This window comes from Amphiura filiformis, chromosome 20 (genome assembly GCF_039555335.1).
Source record: "Amphiura filiformis chromosome 20, Afil_fr2py, whole genome shotgun sequence".
NCBI classification, from domain to species: domain Eukaryota; kingdom Metazoa; phylum Echinodermata; class Ophiuroidea; order Amphilepidida; family Amphiuridae; genus Amphiura; species Amphiura filiformis.
This window is the reverse complement of record NC_092647.1, coordinates 38,056,923-38,082,681: the sequence shown is the minus strand read 5'-3', so window position 1 is coordinate 38,082,681 and position 25,759 is coordinate 38,056,923. Positions and strand designations below refer to the sequence as shown.

The window sequence follows — 25,759 nt, the reverse complement described above, 5'->3', positions numbered from 1 at the left end:
AGAGTACTGCGAAATGGCATGTGTTGCATATGTTTGAAATGAAAATGTTTTAAAGTGAATATTTTCAATTTTTTTTTCAATTGGAACTTAGATTTTCCCCGCCTTATGTGTATTTGAGTCTTCAAAAGGTTGAAAAACAATGAAAATCAATCCTTTCTGCTGAAAATTCAATCGAGAAAGATTTACCCCATACTTTTAATTGATAAAAGATTGATAATCATTCCTTTTGATTGATAAAAAAGATTGAAAATTAAAATAATTCGACTGAATATACAATCTAAAACGATTTGGCCCTAATTCGGGCGGTTAAAGATTGAAAATTCAATATTTTTGATTGAGCTTTCTAATCAGTCAGGGAATCACTTTTTATTTCAATTGTATCGAATGTCGTTCATAGGCTTCCATAGCTTCAATTATAGAGGACAGCAGATCAATTTAACAGTCTTGGTTCCAGGTAGTTTATTTGGCCCTATTTTTTTGGGTCAATAATTGAAAACCAGCGTACGACCAAACACGTGAATCCTATTTTGTGCGAGTTGTGATGGTGCAAGACCTTTAAAAATGGCTTTGTACAATTTTAAGAAAATTACTGTTGTTCCAACAGCAAAGGTAAATATAAAATGATCAAATGAATTTTTCCACCATTTACTGTGAAACATATTTAATGTGTCTTGTCAAAGTAATGCTTTAAAGAACACGAAAACACGACAGCAGTGCCAGTGTGTTGTCATAGTACAGAGTTGCCGAATTCTGCGAACTCCCATCCCATCTCAATCTCAGTTAGCCCTAGAACTCTGGCCATAGTATCCGTTTTTACTTCCACTAGGGCCAGAGGCACTTACATTGAAAAATTTGTTGGAGATGCTTGAACGATCCAGTACAAAAAATCAATGCTTGATCGAACCAATACAAATGTGTGTCAGGTCACTAATTAACATGATAAAACCCACTTGAGAACACACAATCGCCAGTCATTTCTAAAGATGGATTTATACTCAATCGCTTTTGCAGAAATCTGAATCGCACGCATGATCAGTGTACTAAATCGCCGTCGTATTTGCCAGCTGAGCATGCGCATGAATCGCTGTTTTTCAAAAGCGACACGTACTACGTAGGCCTATAATTGACACCCTCTGTCGGTCAACGTTCTCTAGAATTGCACACATAACTTGTAGGTATCCTAGGTGAATTCAAATTTGCCATCAAATTGCATCGTTTTATATATCAAATTAAAGCCCTTGAGTAAACTAAGCCAAAACTGAAAACCTTTTTTTCATAGCACTTTCCGTAGCAAAGTTACATCTTGTCAAAGATTGACTTTCATCAAAAAGATTCAGCTAGCAAAATTCCCCAAAACGGCATTTCGGGGTGTTTCTAGATCTTAGTCTCATGGCGATGGCAGCTTTTTTAATGGAACTGCTATCAAAATCCTCTAAAATTCCATGTGCGACTTGATTATCACCATAAAAATCATATATTTGGGTCAAGTGAAGTATAGAAAACATATTTATGTAGGTTTCCTTCACCCACCTATTCTCGAAAAAATTCAAATTTCTATGTAAATATGCATTGTGTTGGGGCCCGGTCTCGGCGAATTCGCTGACTAGTAAATGTGTTAACTAAGGTTTGCCTAGGTTACCTATAACTTGTGCAGTTAACGACAAGGATTCAGTCTGATGATGAGCAACCCATGGGTATAAACACAGCTTTACACAATGACTAATTTACATAGGCACAAAAGACCGTGTTCATGTACCGTTTATACTCGGCCAAACATGGCAGAGTAGGTCCCGGATGACGGTACATGTTCCCATCTCCTCAACGTTATACCTTTCCAACAAGGAAAGAGATACGAAAAGCGAACGTCTGATCTCAGTACAGAAACGTAGTGTACGTTGATTTTTTTCATATGCGTGGAATCATTTTATACGTTGAAGACACATGTAAGCCAGTCCCCCACGCAATTTGGATGGACACTAAATGTAAATTCTTAATTTCAAAGCAGTCGTGGTTACAAAAAATGACTTTACTTTACTGCATTCTCTTTTGGTCGGCCGTCGGGCTGACGCCACAAAGTCAAAGGGAAAAAGCCTTGTAAAAAGAAACCAGTGTGCGCATGTGCAGTTCCCCTTTCTCGAGCTGGTTGATATGCGTGCTCTTGTGCGAAGGGGGCAATGTTCCCGGATCGGCGGATGTCTGACCGAGTGAATGGCATGTATGTTAATTGTTACGCTAAGCTTTGGCGCTCGCGTGCAGTGACCAGTGTGCACGCAGTAAAAACACAAACAATCATTCAAATTTGTTTTTTGCTAGGTCAACCATGAATGATCCTAGCAATTTTAGGTCTAGGTCCTAGACACTACAAAACCAAAAAAAATAAAAAAAATTTTTTTTGAATTTTATTAATTAAAGGTTATTTAATTTGTTAATGTTGAAATTTGGATGAAAGTAAAGTTATTTCGATGAGTCATCTTTTTGAGCAAGATTTGCCTATTTTGGACAGTCTAAAATTTTGCTGCTGAAGTGTAATTTTAGCAACATTTTTGATGCAATCGCCTGTCGTGATCGGCTGTGTTTACTTCTGAACTTCCATTGCTTTACACGGTGCCATGCTTCAGCGAATCCGACTAGATTTTGAATGCAATGGTCTCTAGCCCAGAATGTGACTGAAGCTATCAGTAATCGGTGAGCAAATTCATGGCTAGACTTCTCGAGCAAGGCATGACACTCGGTGCGCATGAGCAGTTTTTAGCACCTAAGAAAGCAATTCAGCAGCTTTGCACATCAATTTACACACTTTTTTTTTTTGAAAAATCATTACTGGATGAATAAAAAGCGAAATTATATGTACCATATTCTGACGTTTGAACATAAATTATGCATAAAAATATTACGTTGAATGTTACCAAATTCACCGATGTCTGATCATGTCGCTCTTCCGTGGTCGCTCTGTTCAGCGATCGCCGAATTGATTTGTAAAAATAAATAGTCAGAAGTTGGATGTTAATAATTTATGGTATTTAATCAAATGTAAATTTTTCTCTCTCACACTCACAGGATTTTATAGACTTCACTCTTTCCAAGACCCAACGGAAGACACCAACTGTAGTGCATAAACATTACCAGATAAGTCGCATTCGTAATTTTTATATGCGCAAGATCAAATTCACCCAACAGAACTACCATGACAGACTTAGCCAAATCATCAGTGACTTCCCTAAGCTAGAGGTAAGTGATGTGGATCCTGGGTTTGTCCTCCCAGAACTCAATTTGACCTAGATTCCTTCCTACAATACAATATTGTAATAAGGGGCTGTGCAATAATTATGTGTACCCCGGGGTGGTGAATTCTCAAAGTGGTCTGCCAAAAATCGCTTGGCCCCCCCCCCCGGGCCGTGCCAAAAAATATCTTTGCCAAAAACCCCCCCCCCCCCCTTTGACGTGCCAAAACTCTTCGCCCCCCTCCCCTTTATACACTAAGATTTCTGGGAACCTGAATTTAAAACCTTAAAATTGTCTTAGGCTAATGAAAGTCAATTCCCAGTTTCCTGTTACATTATTTTTCATGACTGTGTAGGTGACCATTTCATTATTCATTATTCATTATTTTATACCATTTCATTATTGAATCTGTAAACCAATAACTACCCATGTATACATGTGATAAATCACAGTTTGTAGTTTACAGATGTAGTTAACAACCACATGAAGGTGATTGTACAACTATTAGGCCCTTCGCACTTGATTATTAGTTTCCTGTTTACCGCCCGCGTCCAAAATTGAAAATCTCAAAATAATTAATTATTTTATTTTTATTTCTAATTTTCTCCTTTAAAATAACTTTCAACTACTTCTACTTGCCATTTTCTGACTTCAATAATATCAACAATAATGATGAATGAACAAAAAGTACAACTCCACCTTCACTTATTTATAAAATCAAATATTGTTGTGAAATAATTAAATGCCCGCTCTAGTCAAAACGAGTCAATAGTTGCTTGTAATAGTTCAAACTAAATAAAGAAAATAAAAGATAATTAATAATTAAAAGTCACCTCGTCCCTTTTTCAAAATCTTTAACAGGAAACTAATAATCAAGAGCGAAGGGCCTTATCAAAAGTTTCACAATATTTTTTACGGGATGAGATCAGAGCAGATCAAAAAGTGCGGCAGTGCTGTACGGTGCGACTAAATTGGTCGCATTGGCGACTAACATTTTGCCCATGCGACCAAAAGTCAAATTCTTAGCGCCAATGGCGACTAAACATTTCACATGTTAATCGCCAGGGCTAATCAATATTTACCTCACAGACTAAACAAAAAATATACAGTGATGATGAGTGATCCATAAAGTATCCATTTAATGCTCATTTTGTACACAAAAATCCACTGGCATTCGGGTGAATTAGCAAATATTTTTCGTAAACACGAGTGTTCAACACTTCCGGGTAGGGATAATCATTAATATTCATCATTCCCGGGATTCCCTGTGACCCCGCGAGCATGTACTGTTCAGCACGTACACAGCACAACGGCGCTGTGCCTCACTACTGTACCACTGTGACCTGTGCATGTCGTGCTGTGTCACTCACATGCACAATCAATATTCAACGCACGTGGCTATACAGGCTAACATCGTGAAGTGTACATGTGCTACACAGTGAGCCAATGCAGAGTGTACGGTCGAGTGTTTTGCATGTGAATACATCGAGGGTGTGCTGGTGTATTTATGTTGTGTGATGGGCTGAAAGTTTATCAGGAGTAGGAGTTTAATAATGGCAACGAAGAGGACATTGTTGGATTTTTTGGAGGCAAATCGGGAAATACTGTTGCTCCGGAAGTTCGTGTTGAAACTGATGATGGAAGCAGTGGGGGAAATACAGATTCTTCTACCCAACCCGCTCACAGGGTTCGAATTCGGCTGTATCGCATAGCAGTTTGCTCCACATTTTGAAGTAACTGCTACCCAATTTTGCATTTGTATAGCACTTTTTATAGTGCTTTAGTATATGGAAGTATCCTGATTATGATGAATTGGCCAAAAACTGCTACGCAAAATTTTTAAACGAATTTGGTCCCTGCCCGCTCAACCTAAACGACGTAAATTCCAACCAACATGGACCGATGACTTCGATTGTTTGGAGTATGATGAAGCCAAGGACACGATGGGTTGTGAATCAAAATCCAATAGTATGAATGTATGCCTATGAATATATATGCATTCTTACTTTTTTTACTTGTGAGCAAAATTGATGGGCGCCTTGATAAAGTTAGGCGCCATTGGCTCCTCAATCAGTTTTTGCACCGTACAGCACTGAAGTGCGGGACAGAGAAATGAGTAGGTATTCATTAGGGGTGGTGCAATAATTATGTGTACCCCCTTTTCACGTGCCAAAAAATCTTTGCCCCCCCCCCTTTACACATGCAAGATTTTGGGGAACCCCAATTTAAAACCTTAAATTGTCTTAACATATAATGCGAAAGCCTTGAGCAGGAAATTTTGCATATTTGAACGTGTTCAGAACGCTTTCCTCACGCCTATTTAGGGGCGTAATATAGAAACAGTGCCCAAAATATCTGTGCCAAAATTGCTTGCCCCCCTTTCGACCTGCCAAAATCGCTTGACCCCCCCTTTCGACCTGCCAAAAATGCTTGCCCCCCCCTTTGGCCTGCCAAAAATCTTTGCCCCCTATAATTCCCCGGTACACATAATTATTGCACCACCCTTAATAATTCATTATTAACCATATACCATGCTCCTACTGCAAAGGAAATCCCAGAAAGAGATTTGATATATTTAAAACTACAATTGTGTACATCCATATATCAAAACGATGCACTTGTCACTTGCTACATGTGTCTCATTTCACACAATAGCTAGGAATAAATACCAGACTCATCTCATATGGAAGTCACTTCAAATCATCCCCAAAGTCACAAGTTTCAGGAATGTTCTTTGCATTCCTAAACCATGTGACTTGGGGATGATTTGAAGTGGTTTCCACTTGAGATGAGTCTGGTATTTATTCCTAGCTATTATTTAAGAAGAGGAACATGTAGCAGCCGACAAGTGCATCGCTTTTGATATGGACGCATACAATTATTTATTTGTATGTTAAATTTTGTTAGAAATCAACATTTTATTCAAAATAATGAAATATTTGGCCAGCAAATTGTTTTGAGCGGAGTAGGGTAACGGGAAACTGGGAATCAACTTTCATTAGCCTTATCACATGATATAATGCGAGCAGGAAATTTTACACCTTTTTAGTGCGTAATATAGAAATCAGGGGTGTGATTTTTCCGGATTTTTGGATTAAAAAAAAAAAAATTCTGATTTTCAAAAAAAAAAAAAAAAAAAAATTTTTAATTTATTTTTTTCTTCTTTTTTTTGTCGCTTTTGGAGTGGCCCTGGACCAAGAGCTAAATGCTTAACAGAGATGTCACATTTCCGGAATTTTCAGTTCCGGATATGAGAAAATCTCCAATTTTAAAATGAAAATTCCTTAGAACCCTGACTGGATGATTTATAGACACACTGTACTGTGCAAAAATGGTGATGCAATTTCTCATGTGTATGTGAATGATATGATACTGGAAGTATGTATTCACAGATAATAAATGTTTTTATACTATAAAGTGAGTATTTTAACAGTTTCTCATTTTTGCATTTTACCCTATGAAATTGCATCTCCAGTGGTGCTCAAGTGTGTAAAACCCCTCTGGCTTCGGGGTGCTTCGCCCCCTCAACCCCCTTAAGTGGGCCCCTGGACCCCCGGCCGCAACAGGCGAGAGCTCCGCTCGCTCAGCTTTGATCGCTCCGCTTCGCAATTTCATTGCCTTGGGTTTTTTTTTCTTAAAGCACCAATCACACCCCTGAGAAATGGTGCCCAAAATATCTGCAAAAATTGCTTCTCCCCTTTTTGACCTGCCAAAATTGCTTGACCCCCCCCTTTTAGCCTGCCAAAAAATCTTTGCCCCCCCCCCCTCCTACATGTATAATTCACCACCCTGGGCCGGGGTACACATAATTATTGCACAACCCCAAACAAAGGAGATGGATTCATCCCGAGCTATATCTATTGTAGTTTCAGCCAATTACCTAGTGGGAAGGAATCTCAGTACAAACTGACTTCCAGTTAAGCCTATGACTGTATGTAATAAAAGAAACAAGGTGCCATATATAATGGAAGAAAATGTGTAAAAAATTCACTTAGTTTTATCAAGCAAAAAAATCCAAAATGTTTATTTGCTGAACAAAGCTGATGAATGTATTCAATGAATTTTCAATGTGTTATTATTTGCAGGATATCCATCCATTCTATGCTGATTTAATGAATGTACTTTATGACAAGGACCATTACAAATTAGCTTTAGGTCAAATCAACACAGCCAGGCATCTCATTGACAAGTAAGTATTACATACCGCCCAACCCTAAAATTTGAAAAGGTAGCTAATAATCCTAAGGCAATTGGGAAAGGGCACCTACCTAGACGTACCTTTTTCGTAAATCCCATAAGTCTTTGCGAGTCACCTGAGATGTTGTCATTTGACATGCTGACTTGCAATGCGCAGTAACGACATTCACTATACACAATGTGCGCATCATTCAAATGATGACATCTCAGGTGTACTCGCAAAGGCGTATGGGATTTACCAAAGAAGGTCAAATAAATTCTTTTCAATGGCCAGATAAAAACAACCTGAAATTTGGGGCATGATGACAGGTAACACCGTAAGGCATTCACTGCAATGGCCTTGGTGCCTTTGTTTAATTGGAGCTCTGATACTGCTCACCAGTGGTATAGTTGTGTACCGGTACATGTAGTATATGTACAACAAAATTAATGTCCGATGATGAAAATCGCTGCGCTGACTGAGGCAAGCGCTAGATAGACTTTGATGCAGACCTATAAAATTCCTTTTACCTTTTACTTCTGTCTCAATCTTTGATCTTTTTATTCCTTCTGAGTTGTATGGGACTGCGTGGGAGACTGATCTAGCTGCCAATGACCATTAAAGGTTACCTGAGGACATTTCCATCAAACAAATAATACCGAGCCACTATTAAGTAAACGTCGAATAGATTTGTCAGTTGAATGTTGTAAACACAATAACAAACCTTCTTTCATTCAATTGATGCATTCTCCCCTTCTTTCTTTTCCCAAGTGTTGCAAGAGACTACGTCCGTTTAATGAAGTATGGTGACTCATTGTATCGCTGCAAGCAGCTCAAGCGTGCCGCCCTCGGCCGTATGTGCACCATAATGAAAAGACAGAACCAGAGCTTACAGTATTTGGAGCAGGTCCGTCAGCATCTGTCTCGTCTGCCGACCATCGATCCCAACACAAGAACTCTACTATTATGTGGGTTTCCCAATGTGGGCAAGTCAAGCTTTATGAATAAGGTATGTAGATAAGTGATTTCTTCAGGCATACCATATTCAACCTAATTGGCTATTCCAGTTGAAATCTATACACCCCCTATGGAAGATGCAACCTTAATCTTCCATACAGGGAGTTTGAATTTCAAATGGGATTACCTGAATGGGTGATTCCATTTGAAATCTACATTCCCTGTGTGAAGATTCAACTGAATAACCCATTAATGCCCGGATGTTTAAGGCAATGGAGCATGATCGACCTATGGTGTTTGCACTCAAAATTGAGACAAATAATCAGACACGCAAAAGGAATGGTATGAGTTCTATAATAGAAATCCCAAGGTTTGATGATATAAGGGGTGTTATTTCTGCCCATGTGCATGAATTTTCTTGGGAAGCGAAAAAATGCCCAAACTTTTGTTTCTGTATATTGGTAACCTCATTTAAATTAAAATTCATCCTCCTTGTGTTGGAGATTAAGGTCATGTCTTCCATAGGGGGTGATATCAACTAGAATGGGCCTCTCTCTACACATCCTCCAGGTTGTTGAATGCCCATAGCCAGTACCCAAAGAAAAATAGTTTGCCCCGTTTCCACTCTAACCATGTATAGTATTTGTACAGTATATTATTTTATCACTGTCCAATGATGAAAATCGCTGCGCTGACTGAGGATGGCGAAATAGACTTCATGACCAAGACTTGAATCTTTCTACTTTTTCTCGCTTAGTCTTCTCTGAAGACTTTTCTTTACCTTCTTCTTACCATCTCCTATCAGGTCTTGTAAGAAGTCTATAGTAGCTGCCAGTGACCATTTAAGGTACCTGAGGACATGTGTAGAAACAAATAATCAGACACGCAAAAGGAATGGTATGAATTCTATAAAGGAAATCCCAAGGCTTGATGATATAAGGGGTGTTATTTCTGCCCATGTGCATGAATTTCCTTGGGAGGCGAAAAAATGTCCAAACTTTTGTTTTGATATATTGGGTTAAACTCGGGAACCTATGGAAATATAGTGAGGGCGCAGCGGTACGGGCTCCACCTCGCAATCGGAGGGTTGCGAGTTCGATCCCCGGCGGTGCCATCGTGTTGTGCACTTGGGCAAGGCGCTTGACCTCAGTTGCCTCTCTCTACCCAGGGGTAAAATGGGAGCTGTTAGAATAATGTCCATTGAGCGCCACCCAAAGGTATGAGCATGCCTTGGGCATTGTATGGCAGCTGACATATTCTAATGACAGTGGTATAAATGTAAAGCGCTTTGATACATGTGAAAGGCGCTATATAAATGTCAACATTTTAAATATAAATGCGATTTAGCTTCCTAGACTCGTTTCCTATAAGATCAATATATTGATATCAAGAAGTACAGTACGGTAAGCTGTATTTGTACTAGATTTGTTGTACTTCTTAATTTAACTTGAAAAACATTTTGAACCATCAGGTTACCAGAGCTGATGTTGAAGTAGAACCCTACGCCTTTACAACCAAGTCTCTATTTGTCGGTCACATGGACTACCGGTATCTCCGTTGGCAGGTGGTGGACACGCCCGGAATCTTAGATCACCCTCTAGAAGACAGAAATACTATAGAGATGTAGGCTATTACAGCACTGGCTCATCTCAGGGCTGCCGTGCTGTATATCATGGATCTATCGGGACAGTGTGGACACTCAATTGAAGAACAGGTATGAAGAGAGTATAATATGAGACTAAATTGGAAAGACTAGTTTGCGACTAACTGTCAACTTCCCACAGCTTGTGGTTGGTTGGTAGCGCGTCAAAGGAAGGTTGATTGATTTGGCGCTTCCATCAGAGAAAAGGAACTGCAGAAAATGGCGATACTTTGGTAATAATTTGTTGGGAGATGGTGACCTCTGAATGTAGGTAGTCTACTGCCGTGGGTAAACGTCATGCCAAAGCCAGTTGATGTCTATTTCTGGAAGGGATCAGTTGGTTCATCTAAAGGTGGATTTGCAGGAATGCATACTGAGTTTTCTTAAAGTCACACACATTCTGTGCTAAAGTACCTTTAGAAGAACCACATTGATCTCCGATAACAATCTTAGCCAAAAAGTAATTGAAAGGGTACCTAATGACAGTGCTGTCATCAAAGACCCTAGTATAGGCAAAATAACAAATTCTCGATCATGAGAGGATGTACCTTCTGTGTCAGCGTACTTTTCATAGAATAACATGATCGCGCGACCTGCATGACCGAACCTTGACCTTGCCTAACAACGACCGTGGGATTGGTCAATTTTCAAAAGCTGTGTTTGCGCCGTAAGCGCTGGTCTTTGTGTAGTACACTCGACGCAAATAACTGTGCGTACCCAAGTTGGCTCTCATGATCGAGAATTTAATAATTGGCAGTTATTATTTTTGTATGAATAAATGAGTTCAGGAGTCTAGAGCAAGGATTATAATATCTTGATTGGCATGTACTGCAGTTTATATACCTACACCAATCTATGTGTTCTTTTTGTTATTATACAGATTGAATTGTTTAACTCCATTAGACCGTTGTTTGCCAACAAACCATTACTAGTTGTATGTAACAAGATTGACATCACACCGATGGATGAATTACAACCAGCAGAAAAGGTATGTTGAGTAAAATCTGAAAAGGGTAGTTGTTGATAAAAAGTTTGGAGCTTAAACTGTGCATTAAGGGGGTACTACACCCCTGGCCAATTTTGTGCCTGTTTTTGCATTTTTCTCAAGAATTATAGCCATTGGTGACAAGTAAGATATGTATATTATAGGGGCAAGGCCTACAACTACTGCACTAAAGATTCAGCAGCTCAAGGCAAGTAGTTATTGATTTATTGATCAAATAATGGTTTTCCCTCATTTTTAACTGTAACTCCACAACTGTTGTCCGTGTTGAAATAAAATTTCAAGTGCAGTATTTGTAGTCCGTGCCCCTATAATATACATATCTTACTTGTCACCAATGCGCTATAATTTTTGAGAAAAATGCAAAAATAGGCACAAAATTGGGCAGGGGTGTAGTACCCCCTTAAGTTTAAGGAGACACATGGAATTACTGTCAAGTTATTATGTTATCGCAAGTGGTATGGAATGTTTTATTACACCTCGTAAATATTCATGAGCATATCATGCCACTTCATTAGTCAATTGCAAACTATGAATGTTTTATTACTCATAAATATTCATGAGCATATGCCACTTCATTGGTCAATCGCAAACGATGAATGCTTTATTACACCTCATAAATATTCATGAGCATATCATGTCACTTGATTGGTCAATCGCAAACAACAAAATCCGTTTCACCTTTGTGATAGCTCTATTTCACTATGTCCCCATTCCCAGTCGTAGTTTGGTGTAATAAAACAACAAGGCCTACTACTTGGTTTATATTGGTGAAATAGGGCAGATATTCTCCCTTAGTGCTAGCGATGCGGTATTCCAGTTGTAATCCATACATCCCATATGGAAAACATCACATGTGTGTTGGTTGTGTAGCTTTCAACCGGAGTCAGGCATTCAGGGAACCTCATTTAAACTTGACCCTCCATGTGTGGTGGATTAAGTGTCTACCATAGGGTGTATGGATTTCAAATGGTCTATCTCTCCTCACCCATCAGGTTTGAGAATGTAGGTCCATAGCCAGTACCTTAAGAAGAATAGTTAGCCCCGGTTTCCACTCTAATCATGTACCGTAAAAACTTGTTTTTACTACCGAGCGCTTTTAAAACAGGCAAACATGAAGAGCCCCATCCACAAAAGTGTAAAGGTTTTTGAGCAAATCATCGATACACATAGTTACATACGAACACAAACCTGCAAATGTGTGTCTCAACCCCATTAGCTCAGTTGGTAAAGCACCAGACTTTGGTACAATTTCATGTTTTCAAAAGCGCTTGATAGTAAGCACATATGCCAACAATCGAGTTTTTACGGTATAGTATTTGTACACTATATAATCTATATTATTTTAATCACTGTCCAATGATGAAAATCGCTGCGCTGACTGAGGATGGCGAAATAGACTTCATGACCAAGACTTGAATCTTTCTACTTTTTCTCGCTTAGTCTTCTCTGAAGACTGTTTTCTTTACCTTCTTCTTACTATCTCCTATCAGGTCTTGTAAGAAGTCTATAGTAGCTACCAGTGACCATTTAAGGTACCTGAGGACATGTGTAGAAACTAAAACTAGTAAAGGAGAAATTTAAACAAAATGGAGTTACTTGACAATGATTTTATTGATCTCTTCCACAAAACAGGAAATGTTAGAGGCATTCAAGAAAGATGGTATATCAGTGTTACCAATGAGTACCGTAACAGAGGAGGGAGTCATGGCAGTCAAAACTGAGGTAAGCCTTTTTGCACAGCATGTGTGACGTATTTGGACTGCAAAAATTTCTAAAAGTTGTTTTCAACTCCGAAGTAACACTGCCAACTTACATTTTGAATTTTCTGCAGTAATTAATCAATTTTCATTTTACCCTATTGCAATGTTGCTTTGGTGTGAATCTCCAAATGGCACGATCCTAAATCACAAGTAAATCTGGGCTTTATCTAAACACAGCACACAAAATAAGTCCCCCTCTCAATATTTAGTCATAACATGGTAAGGTTTCGTTTTGTACCAATAAAACTAACTTTGAAATAATTATTTGACTGTTTACTAAGTGTTGTTTGGAAATGAAAGACGTCCATGACTGAATGAGCCCAAATTGAAGACAAAAACTGCCCTTTTCAAAAGTCACAAATTATGCCTATGCTTGTCACAAAAGTTGATTCATGGCTTGTTGCTAATGGAAAACCCATTTGGTTGAGTGCAGTTTAAAATCCTCACTGAGTGAACATTTACACTAATGTGTATCGATTCTCGATCATTCAGCCATGCAAATCCATTTCTTGGTGCAGAGCTCAGCACAGTGAATTGTAAGATGGTCAGTCCCATTCCTTGTTCCAATACACCTTGCAGTTAACAAGTATAGGCCTACTTTGTGACTTTTGGAAAGGGCAGTTTTTGTCTTCAATTTGGGCTCGTTCAGCCATGAAGTCATGGACATCTTTTATTTTCACACAACACTTAGTAATCAGTCATCTAGTTATTTTTAAATTAGTTTTATTGGTACAAAGTTTTATTTTATGATGTTATGATAAAATTGTGAGAGGGGGATGTATTTCTCGTGATGTGTTTATGAGGGTTGCAAATCTGGTCCTGGCAAAGAAAATGAGGATGCATCATTGTTATACGGTGGTGAACAATAAACAGGTGCATTTGTGTACATCCATATCAAAACGATGCACTTGTCGGCTGCTACATGTGCCTTATTTCACATAATAGCTAGGAGTAAATACCAGACTCATCTCAAGCAGGGGTAGCGTTTTAAGGGGTCTTGGGGTCCAGGACTCCTTGATTTGGCAGTTCCCCGTGATTTGGACCCCTTAATTTTGTGCGTCTGTGTAGAATTAGATGCCTGGACCCCTTTATTTGCCAATTTGGACCCCTGGCCTCGGCAGGTCACCGCTAACCCTGATCTCAAGTGGAGGTCACTTCAATTCATCCCCAAGTGACATGGTTATGGACTGTTCTCTGTATTAATAATAAGCCATGTGACTTGGGGATGATATAAATTGACCCCCACTTGAATTGAGTCTGGTATTTATTCCCAGTTATTATGTGAAATGAGACACATGTAGCAGCCGACAAGTGCATCCTTTTGATACGGATGTACACATTTTTGTAGGATTAAAAATAATTGGTGAACAATGGTGAAACATGATTGAATCCATAACTCATGATCAGCAGAAACCCAGTAACACTCAATCCTCTTCTTAATTTTTTTACAGGCGTGTGATAGACTATTAACACAACGAGTAGATATAAAGGTCAAAGGTCAAAAGGTGAAAGATGTCCTGAACAGACTGCGGGTAGCTGAGCCAAGCAGGAGGGATGACAAGGTAAGTTTTACATGCATGCCTAATAAAAAAATTTAAAAAATTTAAATAAGCTAAAAAAATGTCATAACGATAGGAACATTTCAGCCAGTAAATTATCAAGTTTGTGGAAAATTCAAAATTCAAAATGTGCAGAAATAAATTCTGCTTCCAACGCATTTTACAGATTTGTAATACAATCACCCGTTTTTGAATAATGGTCATTATTTAAGGGGGGTTAGTTACTTTTTTGGATATGTTTAGTAACTGTCTTAAATTTGTGTAATAGTTGAAATATAATCACTTGGTGAAAGATGTGTTTTTCCATCCTACTCACCGAAAAATAATTATATTTTGACCATCACACTCATAGACCGTTCATATTTGAATATTATTACCCACAACCTGTTAATAAACATGTTGCATATAGCCATTACTTTATCGCTGTCCAATGATGAAAATCGCTGCGCTGACTGAGGCTTGCGAAATAGACTTCATGAACAAAACTTGAATCTTTCTACTTTTATTTTCTTCTCTTAGTCTTTGAAGACTGTTTTTTTCCTACCTTCCAATCTCTTTCAAAGTCTTGTAAGAAGTCTATAGTAGCTGCCAGTGACCATTTAAGGTACCTGAGGACATGTGTACTTGTAGAAAAAAAAGGAGAAAAGGTTATTTCACAATATTTTGTTCAATGATTGAAATTTCCAGGAATTCCATTTTGTTACAACCCTGCTTATGAGGGGAAAATTGGGAATTTGTCCAGAATTGGTACCATTTGCATATGATATAAAATTGGATCGGTTGAGCCCATATTTATTGGTCGAGCTATGAGTTTTAAAATATTGGACGAGACGTAGTCGAGTCCAATATTTTACAACTCTAGCGAGACCAATAAATATTGGCCGTAAAGCATCCAATTTTATCATTATTATGTTTTGGATCCAATATTTTTACACACTTGGATCCATCAAAACATAATAATGTTTATTATTATGTTTTCAGAATCTTGCTTCCTATACCTCTCCACACAGTTTAAAACGTCAAAAAAATAGCATATTGGATGCATTTCGAATCCAATTTTAGCGCCACCTGGATCCCAATCCCCCGTGATTTTTTAAATGGCTGATTTTGCCGCCAATTTTAACGTATTGTAAATCGACCGATCGTATGTGATCAAGAGAGAATACAAACGCACTGTATGAGACTATTCATTCAATGAACTCAATTTTGTTTATTTTGCTGTCAAACCGGGAGGATTTGATTTTCTACGGATGCGGAAAGAGATGTTCAATTTCATGATTCTAGGCTTGAAAATCAACGTTCTGGTGTACTAAATGCATGTTTCAGCTGCTAAGAAATGAAGAAATTAATGTGGTTTATTGAAATATCCTTGGAAAGTACAAAAATTAGTAAAAACCGGTGCTAAACCACTACGTAAAAGCTGCAGAATTCGCAATCTCACACAATCGGACATCAAAATTATCAAATTTTCTGACCAAACCAGAGGATTTATACCTGCCAAGTGCCAAATATCACTTTTTGAACTAATTTGAGACTCTGCAAGGTGTAAATGATGTTAGCACAGACAAGGTAGGGTTTTAGATAAGCTTATGAAATCTGCAAATATAGTCCACCCAACTGCATAGCTGCACTGTTGCCTTGGCTCTTGCACTGGCTGCAGGCTTGCACTCTGTATTTGTAGCTTAAGTAACGCTTACTTTATCAGTTTATTGCCTATCAAATATCATTATAAACACTTTATTACTTCATATTTTTAACCCTCATAAAAAAATATCATTTCGCAACTTGCGAACGACTCGAACGAGTACGTAACTTCATGAGACACAGCCTGATTTTTTCCCAATTTTTTTTCCTCTAGTGTTGGTACTGGTCTCTGGGAAGTGCAGATTTGTAAATTATTATAGTGAAATGTATTTTATAATGCGTTCTAAAGTTACGATGGATTTTGAGACTTACGAATCGCTACAAATCGTCATAAATTTTGGTGAAATGGATCCCCATTGACGGAAACGTTACGGAAACTTATGGAATTCCGGGAGTAGCGCCAAAAAAAGTCCGGAAACAGGCCGGGGAAAAAAATTATATATATTTTTTTTTTTTGCTCTAGGCATGTAAGATCAGTCGATTTTGACCCCCCCCCAAAAAAAAAAATCACGAAAAAAAAAATTGAAAAAAAAATTTAAATTTTTTCTTTTTAAAAAGATTCTGAAAACATAATAATGATAAAATTGATGGTTTTTTCACCCAATGCAAAATTTATTGGTCTCGCTATGAGTTTTAAAATATTGGACTCGACTTGGTCTCGTCCAATATTTTAAAACTCATAGCTCGACCAATAAATTTGTGCATTGGGTTCAAACCATCCAATTTTATATCAAAAGTGGAGCAGGAGATGTCAATGTTTTATATGACAGCCATATTGGAATCCATTTAACATTGATATGTATTTTTTTTTAAATTTATTTTCAAATAATAGATTAATTGATCCTTGTTTAATTTTACCTTCCAAACCCATAGATTTCCTTCACATGCATGTTTCTATGCTGAAAATGGTGGTGGCATTTTGAAATTCAAAATGGTGGCCAAAATGGCTCTACTAGCTCAAAAACAAACATTGCATGCATGGTAAATTCCTCAATTTAATTTATTAATGTAAATTTTGCAAAGGATACATTGAATATTTTGAATATTGTTAACTACATCTGATACAAGATTTATGTTTCTCTTAAATTTGCAGGTCAGGGAAGCTTACATACCAGAGAAATTCCAAGCCAAGAAGGGTGCCATGGAAACAGACAAAGCTCCTAAGAAACTGAGGAAACATTTGATGGAAGAACTAGGGGACGATTATGAATTAGATTTACAACAGGTAAATTGTGTTGGGGTTGTGTGCATGGGTGGGGGGTGGGGTGTGTGTGCATTGGTTCTTTGCATTCGAGGACCTAAACTTGAAAGCACACCAGTTTTCTGCAGGGTCAGAATTCTGATAATCAATTCTCCCAAAGATTCTCGTAAACAGATTTGTGTGAATCCTAGTTGATTCTTGCAAACTTTTGTAGTTTACACATAAGTTGATTTGCAAGAATCAAATGATTCCCGCACATTTATTCTGCAAGAATCAAGATTGATTCTTGTACTGCAAAAGAAAATTCTGACCCTGTTTCTGCACCTACCCTTTTGATGACCTGAAAGTAACCTATAGTGTAACATACTGTTGTAATGATGTATTTTTATCATTCATACACATGCCCTCCTGTTCTATTCTTTGGAGGACCATGTGTATATTTTTGGCGACACATAACCATTTTGCATATTTTTAATTTCAAGTTTGGGTTGGTGATTAAACTCTGACCAAGTTTGACGGATTTATAATTTTTAATTATTTTACGATAATCAACTTAAGATACCTATAATGTATTTGTCTCTTGTGTTTTTCCTCATCGTATATGTGTATGCATGTTTTCTTTACTATAATGCTTGCCAATTTTTTGCTCTCATTGTTCAGGAATGGGATGTACCAGACGACGAGAAGACTGACATCATACCCGAGTTATGGATGGGTAAAAACATAGTAGACTTTGTAGACCCAGAGATTGAGGAGAAACTGTTGGCATTAGAACAGGAAGAAGAGTTGAGAATACAGGCTGGAGTGTATGATAATGCTGAATCGGTAAGAGCCATAAACATGATCAAAAACCCTGTTTTACAGGCAGAAGGAATTTTTTTTATCTGGAAGAGGCTAAATGATCCTAAAAAGCACAGAACATTTGCCGAAAAGTTGAAAAATCTGAAGAATTTTTTAGGCATTTTTCAATGGTCGAAACATCACTCTGTGAAAGATGTATTGTTCCATCTGGACCCACTCGCCAAACAGTCTTTCACCTCACGATTATATTTTGACCATCACACTCATAGACAGTTCATATTTGCATATTATTACCCACAACCTGTTAATAAACATGTTGCATATAGTCATTAAATTCCCACTGTCCAATGATGAAAATCGCTGCGCTGACTGAGGCTTGTGAAATAGACTTCATGAACAAAACTTGAATCTTTCTACTTTTTTACCTTCTCTTAGTCTTCTCTGAAGACTGTTTTTTCTACATTCTTCCAATCTCTTGCAAAGTCTTGTAAGGAGTCTATAGTAACTGCCAGTGACCATTTAAGGTACCTGAGGACACGTGTAGAAAACAAGCAGAAGAGGTTATTTCACAATATTTGGTACAATGATTGATATTTCCCGGATTTTCATTTTGTTACAACATGGTTTTCAGGGGAAACTTGGGAATTAGTTCAGAATGTGTACCATTTGCATTATTTGTTTTAAATTAACAGTGTAGCAGGAAATGGCCATTGTGAATTTGGCAGCCATATTGGAATCCATTTAACACTGATATGGGATTTGTTTAAATTAATTTTTCAACAATACCTTATCAATATAGTATATCCCTGTTTAATTTTACCTTACAAACAAACCCAAACCCATGAAGTATCAACTTAACAAGAAAGACAAGGAGACCCTGCAAAATATTTGGCTGATTTCCAAGCCTGTTCATCTACTATATTCCACAATTTAGAAGCAGATTCTGAAACAGATTTTGTCTGCAGCTGGTCAAGTAGCTGAAAATTGTCTTGGGAATTCCAAGTACTTAGTAGTAAAAATGTAGAAGAGAAAAGGAAGGTCGTGTCCATAGCAGTGGCGTACAGTGGCCGCCCCAACCCCGGGGGGCTGAAGAAAATTCAATTTTGCCGCCCCTTCCTCAAAAGTCCGAAAAGGTTGACCCAATTTTTTTCTCGGTCGTTTGAAAAAGTGAAGAGCAAAAAAAAAAAAAAAAAAAGCGTTTCAGGCGCTTAGCGCCTAAAAGCAGCACATTTTGATGTAGAGTACCATTTTTCAAAATTTTTATGCTTTATCAAATTTTTCCACCCTTTTTATTTACTAATTCTTTTTGCCGCCCCTTCTCGTTTTTGCCGCCTTCTTCCGCCGCCCTTCATTTTGGCAGCCTTGCTTTTACCCGGGGGCTGGCGCCCCAAAGCCCCCCCAAAAAAAAGATACGCACATGCATAGGACTTGATATTTAAATATATTTCAATTCCTTTCCTTTTCAGAGTGAAGATGAAGAGATGAAAGAGATCAGGTCAACAGCAAGAAAGTAAGTAACTATCATGGCTTAAAATATTTTGTAAGTTCGTCTCAAGGAGATCATTGCCCCATGCTCTGCAAGCATGTATAGCTAGTGTCCAACCAGGAATTGCATAGTTTAAGAGTGAGGTTAATTGTTTGGTACCAATCTATTGGCATTGCCTATACATTTCTGTGGCCCCATGCATGAACCTGATATCAAACACAGACACTTAACTGAGAAAAATTGATTTTAAGTTTTTGCTCAGTGTATGACTAGATGTGAGAAATATAATACTGCCTTCTGTAGATAAAAAGTTTGGTTACCAAGGTGGTTGGTTGTGTTTAGCAAAGATAGACATAGTGTTACTCTACACATCCATGACTATAACTCAAAAATTGTGAAATTGTGGGATATCAGGTTCATGCACGGGCCACATATTTCTAGTGTTTAATGCCAGGATTGGCATAAACATAAGAAAGAAATTGAAGTTGGGTGTAATGCCAATTTGATTTGGAGATATGAACAACAAAACGTCCTAGCTAGAAACTGCCAGAGTGAAAACAGGAATGTTAAATCATAGGGGAATTTGATCCCTTTCAGGCGCGGTTCATCACACGCTTTGTCAATGGAGAAGGTTCGGTTGTCTTCTCTCAAAAAGACCTGGATGTTGATGTACAGTTCATGTGCAGTCCGAGATATCAAAAATTTCGACAGAGCATAATTGTGTTCTCAATAACAGAGAGCCGTAGGATCTCTTTTACAACCCCCTTGCACAATTTAAGTACGAGGAGTGCTTCCCCCTTCGAACTCCCCTCAGAAAGTGGTATGTGCCTAAACATGATGTTTGTACTGACGGGCGTTTATAAAACCCTACGAATGAGGACTTTTTTTTGTGTTTTTCTCACTAACTGGGGACTTCGCTCCAAGTGGGGACGTCTCCAGTCGTAATACTTGGGCTAGGGCTCCCCCTATGGGTGAAGATGTCAAAAAAAGCATTACTCTAACTGGGTACTTTTTGGGGTAGGGTGAGGTCCCCGGTTGTACTAAACTTGAGAACACACAGGTCCCCGATTGGTAGGAGTTTGGCACATAAAAGTCCCCAGTCGACACACAACTCATAAAAAAAGTCCCCAGTTGTCAAAAAAAATCCCCAGTCGACACACATTACAAGTAGGGGTGAATTTGTGTCATCAATTGATATATTTTGCCACTTTGTAACACTAATTGACTCTTGTGTGAATTTCAGGATTCGTGATAAGAAGATTCTGATAATGAAGGCTTCTAAAGAAAAGAGACGTATCAAACAGCCTGGAGTAACACGCAACAAGAAAGCAGTAAGTAGTGTATTGAAGAAAGTTTTTGTGATATGAAATTTTGGCGGTTTAAAACAAAATAACATCGCATAATTGATACATTTTCTTAAAAGCCTAAATATATTTGTGAGCATGAAAATATTTGCATCCAAATCACTTATGAAGCCCAGAATACTCTTAGAATACTGTTATACATAACTCACAAATTCAATAATCAACTGAAAGTTTGGAAATACGCATTTTTGCATAGATATCTATTGAACCATACCCTAAAAAATTGGATGCTGAAATTGGGGATGCAAGTTTTCCAGAAATTTCCGGATTTTAAAAACTTTTTTTTTAAATTTCCAGAATTGGATGATGATATTTAATCATAAAAAAAGCAAAAACGTTTTTTCAGGGAGGAGGGTGATGCTTGCTTCAGTTGCTTGCTTAAGATGAGTGGGGTCCTCAAACTACAACAGCATGTCAAGTCCTGTCCTGCATGGCCATTCCCAAATCCGTAACATCCAGTCCTGTTTCAATACATAAGGCAATACCCCCTAGCCTAATCCACCGACAAGCTCCCATAAATGTTTGATGCCGCCCACAAGCGTGCGGCCGTCTGGCCAAGGGCTAGTTCGATCTTCAGGAAATTAAGTGATTATCCACTTGTATCCCTGTGAAATGTAAATGGCCTTTTAAACTTCAGCTAGTTTTTTGTGTGACGGAGCTAATCTGTTGTTTTGATTTCCCACTTATATTTGTACCAGGTGAAGAGAAAGCGTTTTGAAGAAGAGATGGGAGCCTTGGGAGTAGAACCAGCTGAGGAGGTGAGTACTATATTAAGCATGATTGGCAATGTCGTCTGCTACAAAAAAATATCAGCTTCTTGAGTTATAGATGAAATGATGTGTGTTTACATTGTAGGCTTTTTTACTATAGATGTGTGACCAGGGTAAAGAAAATAGACAGGGACATGGGAAACAGTTTCTAGAAAATCGGGAGAAGTGGCTAAAAATGTGGATAACATGTAAAATTATTTACTGTCTTAAATGTGTGTAATGGTCTAAATATAATAAGTATGTGAAAGATGTATTATTCTATCCCACTCGTCGAACAATCTTTCACTTCATTATATTTTGACAATCACACTCAGACAGTAAATATTTGAATATTTAATTATTATTATCCACAACCTGTTTTAAACATGTTGCATTAATTTATCACTGTCCAATGATGAAAATCGCTGCGCTGACTGAGGCTTGTGAAATAGACTTCATGAACAAAACTTGATCTTTCTACTTTTTTTCCTTTCTCTTAGACATTTTTTTTTCTACCTTCTTCTTCCAATCTCTTTTAAGTCTTGTAAGAAGTCTATAGTAGCTGCCAGTGACCATTTAAGGTACCTGAGGACATGTGTAGAAAACAAGCAGAAGAGGTTATTTCACAATATTTGGTACAATGATTGAAATTTCCTGGATTTTCATTTTCATTCTCCCTAGAAAATCGGGAGAAGTGGCTAAAAATTTGGATGACATGTAAAATGCAGTAAATTGTCACTGAAATCGCTGCATGTGTCATTTGTTTTGGTTGAATGCACAGATGGATGCATCCAAAAGGCTATTTTGGAGTCAAAAAACCACCCATAGTGTAGTGTTAAGGAAACAGTTCTAACTTGCAGATAATTTCTAACATTTGCTCAAGAAAGGCAAGATTATTTTTGCGGCCAGAACAAAATACCCCTTTCAGTGTTATTACCGGTACCCCAAATTGAGTAATATTTTGTTCTAATTATAGTACTTCAGACATTCAATGCAGAAATTACACCAAATTAACATATCCAGATTTGTTCACTTATCTGGTCAATGTTGAGTCCCATCTTGTCTGGATAAAAGTGTTAAAATATACATCTGAATTTGTTCTAAACGTTATTCTGATTATAGGGTCACTACACCAGAGCACCAGGACGTTCACGTAGCAAAACGCCACTAGCGCCCAAGAAGATGCGCACAGACTCTCATGGTAGATCCTTGAGCAGCATGAGAACACCACGTGATGAATCTGGTGTCAGGGACAAGACGGTAAGTCTTATAAAGCGACGTGCAGAAATTTGTCAAACCCAAACTACACTATTCCCCACACATGCAAATTTTTTTTGCAGTTTTAGAATTTTTTTTGCAGTTTTTACTTTTAGAATATGTACTATTGTATTAATTAACACCTACAATGAATAAGCTGGACACTTCTTTTTCATGAAAAAAAGGCAAAATGTTATTCTCTATACCCAGGCATAAGCAATTCCATGCAAATCCAATAGGTGATGGGATCTCAAAGACGAACATAATCTTTGAATTTTCAAGTCTTCACATTTTGTCAATATTTCTGAAAAGAAAATAGTTACAGGGTATTTTCCTGATCTAGCAACCAGTTTTAAGCAACTGCAGAACATCTCTGAAATAGCGTGTAAATGCTCTCCTAGTTCTTATTTTGCAAAGCGATGGTCAAGTTAACTAACTGAATATTTTAATTGTCTGTAATTGCGATCACTGTGATAAGTACAAATTCAAAAGCGATCTAGTGTAAATTCAGCTTTAGGCGCAATGCTGTTGTGCCTGCTTAGAATATATATCAACTGCTCAGTGCCAGAAGTGGGTAAGTACAATTAGCTACCATGTGTAGCTGCCATATGGTGTAGTACAATATAAATTGCCAAATGTTCACAGGCCAGGCCACCTATTGTACTTACCCACTTCTGGTACTGAGCATTTGATATAGCCAACAGCACAGAGAATGCACGGTGGGCATTGATGACATCCACATTTATAATTGAATCCTCTTGTTTGTATTTTCCTATCCAGCAACGTGATCAACTGCGTAAGAAGGCCAAGAAGGCTCAGCGTACAATGAATTCACTGGCTAAGGCAGGAGAAGCAGATAGACATATCATGAATAAGATGCCAAAACATCTATTTTCTGGTAAACGTAAATCTGGAAAGACAAGTCGCAGATAAATTATCTTCTCATCCCTCGGATAGTATTATTAGGATTGTATTATTACAAAAAATATGATTTAGACTTATATATAATAATAGTGGCATGCTGATATAAAGCAGAAGTGGCCAGCAATTCAAATTTGACTAACCAGATTTGCCTTGGAAATAACAAACCGGTCACTTGGTTAACATTTATACTGTTTCAACTTGGTAAGTTAGTGATATCAACACGTTACGAGAGCTGTATCGGTAACCCATCTTTAAACATGGGTGTGCATTCCTGTGCTTTTATTGATTGTTCACGATTTAGCGCTTAATGTATGCACACTGATGTCACTAAGATGAAAAATAAAATAGGTAACTGGAGCATAATTTTAGTGGCCCTACTTGAACCATTTTATGAGGAAATAATGGTCTTGAGTAAAATGACAAATTAATAAACTAACAAAAAACAACTGTTTTCGCAAAGTGAATAAGTTGCAAATCATCCCTATAAGTTGAAGAATGCTCCAGAGGTTCTTAAATATATGCTGCATAATACAAAGTTTGCCATAGTTAGCCAAGAAATGCCATGCAAAGTCCCAAAAGGCAATTTCCCCCATATTTTGCAAAACAGTCCCTGTACTTGGCAATGGCAAAAAAACAAACACAAGGGTTATTTTGGATAGAATCTTTCCTGAATAGACCTTATCAGTATTCTGAGCCCTGTCAGGTTCAGATTGCACTTGGTTTTTGTTTTAGCATCATAATTTTGTGAATATTTTATTTTTTATTTATTCAACATCTTTCAAAATAGTTCAATTCTCAACTGGATACTCCACATTTAATCATTGCATATTTTGGCACAACTAAGTGGCTGATAATAAATTGTGATGGAACAAATGTTTATCTTTTCTTTTTTACACATACAGGATTTTGAGGTTTTTGGTAATTATGCGAGTTTTTTTTTTCTTTCAAAATTCATATACATTTAAGTATAATGTAACTTTATTTGATGAATCTACAGTTAAACCTCATTATAACGAAATCGGATACAAGAAAAACCCTGTTATAAAGAAGTATTTTTCCAGAACCAAGATACAAAATTCTTTTGTTATTTATTGTTTTACAACCCTGATAATCGAAATTTGGATATAAAGAACTAATTTCTCTGTCCCTGACAACTTCGTTATAATGAGTTTCCACTGTATATAATTAAAGATATATTTGTGTTATATTTGTGCCTGCAAATCCACTCCAGAAATTTGTGAAATTAAAGACAACAGCAAAATTTTAGAATTTGCTTCCAGGAGTCATTTTGTTTGAACTGTACACCGACACCATATAAGAATGTGTAATCATTGGAAAACAGGACATGGAAATATTTTAACGCTTGAATAATATTGCATCAGGGTCTGCTTTATTTGATATAATGTCTGTCCACCACAAGTGGGCTGCAATTTTCACTTTGACATTGGATGGGTAAATTCCCCCCAAAAATGAGAAAATACTACATGTCCCTGTTGCTTTGCAAGGTGGTGGTAGTAAAAAAAATCAGGAAGAGGTGAGAAATTCTTTGATTGTATTGTATTCCTAACTTTCAACCATTTGTGGTGGATGGGCACTTATCCAAAGATTAGGCACACCCGCTGGCTCTAAACATTAGAAAATTTATTATATTCACTTGTAATTTGATAAAAAATTAAGAGAATAAAATCTATCAGATGTACTTGTTTTAATTACAAAGTATTTCTTGAGTATTGTGTTGTCCTTGTTTTATTGATGTGCATATTTTTATCATGATCAATCAAAATAAATCTTTGCAATCAAGCAGAGTTAATTTGTATTCCTAAAGTCTTGGTATTGACACCACATTGAATTCAATGTGACTTCAAGAAGCAAAGTTGATTAGACGAAGGTCCAGTTTTAAAAGTGACAAACTGGCCTATTCAAAACTCCACAGACTATCTGGTTTTAGAGTGGTGAATGGCTAATTTATGCGTTTGGCTTTAATTTAATTTAAAACAAAAGGAACGAAAG

General features: G+C 37.5%; 1 protein-coding gene across 1 annotated transcript; it reads left to right on the top strand.

Moving 5' to 3' along the window:
- The first annotated feature begins 497 nt into the window (after positions 1 to 497).
- LOC140142841 (GTP-binding protein 4-like) lies at positions 498 to 25,468 on the top strand. The gene is given in 15 exon segments (XM_072164858.1): positions 498 to 609; positions 3,058 to 3,228; positions 7,308 to 7,411; positions 8,171 to 8,408; positions 9,828 to 10,070; positions 10,879 to 10,986; positions 12,637 to 12,726; positions 14,216 to 14,326; positions 17,061 to 17,192; positions 17,829 to 17,993; positions 19,436 to 19,479; positions 20,699 to 20,786; positions 21,518 to 21,577; positions 22,691 to 22,828; positions 23,606 to 25,468. Coding segments are annotated over 15 exon segments (1,893 nt in total). The 5' UTR covers positions 498 to 561; the 3' UTR covers positions 23,759 to 25,468.
- Positions 25,469 to 25,759: the final 291 nt, after the last annotated feature.